The sequence below is a fragment of the Drosophila obscura genome, unplaced genomic scaffold, assembly GCF_018151105.1.
Source record: "Drosophila obscura isolate BZ-5 IFL unplaced genomic scaffold, ASM1815110v1 contig_37, whole genome shotgun sequence".
Lineage (NCBI taxonomy): Eukaryota > Metazoa > Arthropoda > Insecta > Diptera > Drosophilidae > Drosophila > Drosophila obscura.
The window spans coordinates 1521221-1524648 of NW_024542825.1; the positions used below are offsets into that span (position 1 = coordinate 1521221).

The window sequence follows — 3428 nt, forward strand, 5'->3', positions numbered from 1 at the left end:
TATATAATATATATATATATACTTAAATTATTATAATAGTATGTGTATTGTGTTGAAGCTACGAATACTACCATTTCAATATTCAATATTAAAGTTAATGATTTTGTGTGTCATTTATTAGGGAACATATAATATTTTATAATGAGGCACATTATGATATGGAATATTGAAATATTGGTAATCGCCCAGCGTCAAAAAAATACACCTCCTGCTACCATTAAAATTTGTCTGCTTTTTTGTTTATTTATAATAAACCAAATGCCTGATGTAACGACTTTATACTCGTATCAGACCCAAAACTAAACACATAAAAAGTTCAAGCCGAAATAAAATATACATTAAATGGGCGAGCAGAGGGAGGAGCGGGCTAAAAACCATTTAGAAATGTTTGCATTATAATTGCGGTGATTATTTCGGGGGAACGGGGTCATTCACATGTGACATTCAAACACCAGCACCAGCATCAGAGAGAGAGAGAGTGAGAGAGATGAGTAGAGAGAGAGAGAGTTCTCTGATCCAGAGATAGCGTATAAAATAGTTAAATCAGCGGGAGCTTTCTCGGGATGGCACTCGCCGTGGTGGAGATGCGTGGAGAGTGATAAGAGGGGCCCCCAGAGCCCAAGCCGAAGTGCTGGAGTTCTTTTTTGGAGAATTGCGGTTAATTGAAGAATGCCAGAGATTTCGGCGCAGATTTCGTGCCGATTCTGGGCTAACAATAAATTTTGCCGCACTAATGCGATTTCTGTGGTGAGGCACAGGCACAGGCACAGGCACTGGGCCAGTGCCAGTGGATTACCCAACCCACTGAGGCGTGTAGCTCCCCCCCCCCTAGAACCTCGATCGTATTTGTGTATAAATGCCCAAAGCGCGTTGCCAAAAAAGTTTAGAACATTTCCGTCGCTCCACGGGTGCGCAGCTACAATTGAAATTAGTTCTCGGTCGCCAGCCATGTTGCCCGCTCTATTGGCCACGTTAATACCGCTCGTGCTAGTCGGACGCGTGTGGGCCAGCGCTGATATATTCACATTGCCGCCGAAGAGCAACCACAGCGAGGAGTTGCTGGAGGCCTATGGAAAGTTTATGCTATCGGCGATGAATCGCAGCATCGATCCGTGCGAGAACTTCTACGAGTACAGCTGCGGCGGCTGGAAGAAGTCGCCGCTGGTGCCGGAGTTGGCCCGGAACACGAGCTTCCTGCATGCCATGCAGCAGAAGATCGACGAGCAGGTGCTGGCATTCTTCCAGAATGTCACCCAAAGGGAGCTCGAGGCACTGGGCCCAAATGGCACGCGATCTTCGGAGCTGAAAGCCAAGCAATTCTTCGCCAGTTGTGTGCGGGTCAAGGCCAACATGTCCCTGGGCTATGAGCATTTGCTGGAGCAAGCGGACGATCGCTACAAGGAGCAGCAGCCGGGCCGGAATGACACTGTGGACTGGGTGTACATCAACTTTATGTCCAAGTACGAGGTGTATCCCCTGCTGCCGCTCAAAGTGCATTATAGCACGTCGAGCAGAAAGTTCGATGTGCTGCTGTCGCCACCCACAAAGGTGCTGACTGGGGTCAGCGATGAGCAGCTCAAGAATATGACGCGCGACTTTGGCTGGGATGGCCAACTGGAAAAATCCACGCAGTTTCTGGAGAGTTTCGTTAACCTGACACTGTTCGAGCGCAATCTGACGGCGCTGAGCAGAACGCGCAATGAAACGGAGAAGCTCAGCCTGAAGGAGTTCCTCGGCAAACACAAACAGGATCGGGTCAATTGGACGCGCTACTTCGATGTGGCCTTCAATGGCAGCCAGGACTCCGGCTGGCTGGTGATCAATCAACTGGACGGCATCAGCGATTTGGTGTACTTCCTGGAGCAGACGCCCACGCAGACGCTGCGCTCCTACGTGCAGCTGCGTGTCCTGCTGAAGTTCTACGCCCTGTGGCGGACCAAGGCCAAGGTGGGCGGAGTGGCGAGCGAGTGCCGCTCGCTGACGGAGACCTACTTCAACTATGCCGTGTTGCCGTGGTTCATCGAGACGGTTTTCGATAAGCAGCAGCGCGCGGATATACTCGGTGTGGCCAAGGACATCAAGGACACGTTCTACGAGCTGCTGGATCAGCACCGATGGCTGGACGACGAGACGCGCTCCCAGGCCAAGACGAAGCTCGCCTCGATGGACATTCTGGTGGGCTACACGGACGATCTGCAGCACCGCGCGGTCATCGATCAGGTGTACAGCGACATCAACATGACCGCCAGCTGGTATGAGAATCTGTGCACAATCGAGGCCAGCCGGGCCAGCATACGTCTGCGATCGGTGGACAAGGCGCTGATACCGCTGCTGATGCCCACGCGAACGGTCAACGCGTACTACGCGGACTTCCTGAATCTCGCGTTCATCACCATCGGCATGGCCCAGTGGCCCTTCTACCACCAGGACTTTCCGCCAGTACTCAAGTACGCCGGCATTGGCAACATAGTTGGCCATGAGATGGCCCATGGCTTCGATTCGTACTGCTATCAGTATAACTACGATGGCAAGCGGGTCAACTGGTGGTCGGACACTTCGTTGCGGAACTTCAAGGAGCGCTATCGCTGCCTGGAGTCGCAGTACAACAAGTTCATCCTGATGGGCGTGCAGACGAATGGCAATCTCACCTCCGGTGATAATATAGCCGACAATGTGGGCACTCGCATGGCCTACTATGCGTACAAGAGGAGAACGGCGGACAGAGCCTGGCTGGAGAAGCCACTGCGCGGCGTGGACTTCAACAACAGGCAGCTGTTCTTTGTGAAGTTCGCACAGAGCTGGTGCAATGGCAAGGACAGCGGCGAGAGGCTGGGCAAACTGAAGAGCGATGTGCATGCCTACGATGAGTTTCGGGTGCAGGGCACGCTCAGCAACATGCCAGAGTTCAGCGAGGCTTTCGGCTGTAAGTTGGGCACGGAAATGAATCCGCTCAAGAAGTGTGTCGTCTGGTGAAATAAAGAGAGTTAACAGTAGCCAAAATGTGTGTAAGAGAGCTGTGAGTCTGGGGTCTGGGAGGTGTCTTAATGGCAGGTGTGCTCATTCGGAATATGGAACATTCATTAATAATTAGATTCGATTAGGTTGCTGCAGAGATAACTATCAGAATATGGTACTTGCTTTATTCTTTTTCACTTCTAGCTTCTCATGCTGTTCAGGGCAGCAGCTGTTAGCATTACAGCTTCAGATGGCTGTTAGCATTACAGCTGCGACTTAGAGCTTTTAGCTCTCGATCTCGCTCTCACGCACAAGCTCGCTCTCGTTCGGCTTTTCGGGCGCACGATCCACGCGGCTCTCGAGCTTGTAAGCAAACGAGCGCGATTATGCTACATGCAAATACATACGAACATGTGTACAATGTACTTGTGTATATATGTAAACTCGTACAAGAAGCACCCCCGACTACGACA

The 3428-nt window shown here is 51.1% G+C and overlaps 1 protein-coding gene across 1 annotated transcript; it reads left to right on the forward strand.

Moving 5' to 3' along the window:
* Window positions 1-909: 909 nt before the first annotated feature.
* On the forward strand, window positions 910-2979 carry LOC111080503 (neprilysin). Its single transcript, XM_022376152.2, has one exon. It carries the CDS (start codon window positions 949-951, stop codon window positions 2971-2973), a length of 2025 nt encoding a protein of 674 aa, XP_022231844.2. The 5' UTR covers window positions 910-948; the 3' UTR covers window positions 2974-2979.
* Window positions 2980-3428: the final 449 nt, after the last annotated feature.